Source organism: Chaetura pelagica, unplaced genomic scaffold, assembly GCF_000747805.2.
Source record: "Chaetura pelagica isolate M959 unplaced genomic scaffold, ChaPel_1.0 scaffold275, whole genome shotgun sequence".
Taxonomy (NCBI): domain Eukaryota; kingdom Metazoa; phylum Chordata; class Aves; order Apodiformes; family Apodidae; genus Chaetura; species Chaetura pelagica.
The window spans coordinates 216,938-217,769 of NW_009953486.1; the positions used below are offsets into that span (position 1 = coordinate 216,938).

The window sequence follows — 832 nt, forward strand, 5'->3', positions numbered from 1 at the left end:
GGTGTCCCCGCTGTCCCCCGCGCCGCCGCACAAGCCGCCCGCTGCCCCCAGGTGAGTCCCTGCCCCTTCCCCGTGGAGCCGGGGGATCGTTCTGGTTGGAAGGGACCTGTCAGGTCCTCCAGCCCAGCCGTTCTCCCAGCACTGCCAAGGCCACCAACTGACCTGTGTCCCTCAGCACCATCTCTAGGGCTTGGAAACCCCTCCAGGGATGGGGACTCCCTGGGCAGCCTGGGCCGGGCTCTGACAACCCTCTGGGGGAAGGAATCGTTCCCAAGATCCCATCTAAACCTCTCCTGGCACAACTTGAGGCCATTTCCTCTTGTATCACCTGTGCTTTGGGAGAAGAGACCGACTGCCACCTCCATCCCATGTCCTGTCAGGCAGTCGAGGTCTCCCCTCAGCCTCCAGGCTGGACACCCCCATCTCCCTCAGCTGCTCCTCACAACTTCTCCAGCCCCTTCTCCTTCTGCTCCAGCCCCTTCCCCAGCTCCCTTGCCCTTCCCTGGACACGCTCCAGCCCCTCCATGTCCTTCTTGTCCTGAGGGGCCCAGCCCTGTCCCCAGAATTCGAGCTGCCCCCTCCCCAGTGCCCAGCACAGGGGATGCTCCCTGCCTGGCAGTGCTGACACGCTCCGTTTCCTTCAGTTTCCCGTCCCCGTGTGCCATGTCGTGCGTGTGTCCCCCCTAACCCGGCAGTGACGGGGTCCCCCCTGCCCGCAGGAGGCCGCGGGGGGAGGCCAAGAAGTGCCGCAAGGTGTACGGGATGGAGAACCGGGAGCTGTGGTGCACGGCGTGCCGCTGGAAGAAGGCCTGCCAGCGCTTCCTCGACTGAC

General features: G+C 65.4%; 1 protein-coding gene across 1 annotated transcript in view; it reads left to right on the top strand.

Moving 5' to 3' along the window:
• LOC104389675 (zinc finger protein 704-like) overlaps positions 1-831 on the top strand; it is an 8,949-nt gene extending 8,118 nt beyond the window's left edge. The window contains exon 7 of the mRNA XM_009998711.1: positions 720-831. Coding sequence (XP_009997013.1) covers positions 720-831 — 112 coding nt within the window. The remainder of the gene's footprint in view (positions 1-719) is intronic.
• Position 832: the final 1 nt, after the last annotated feature.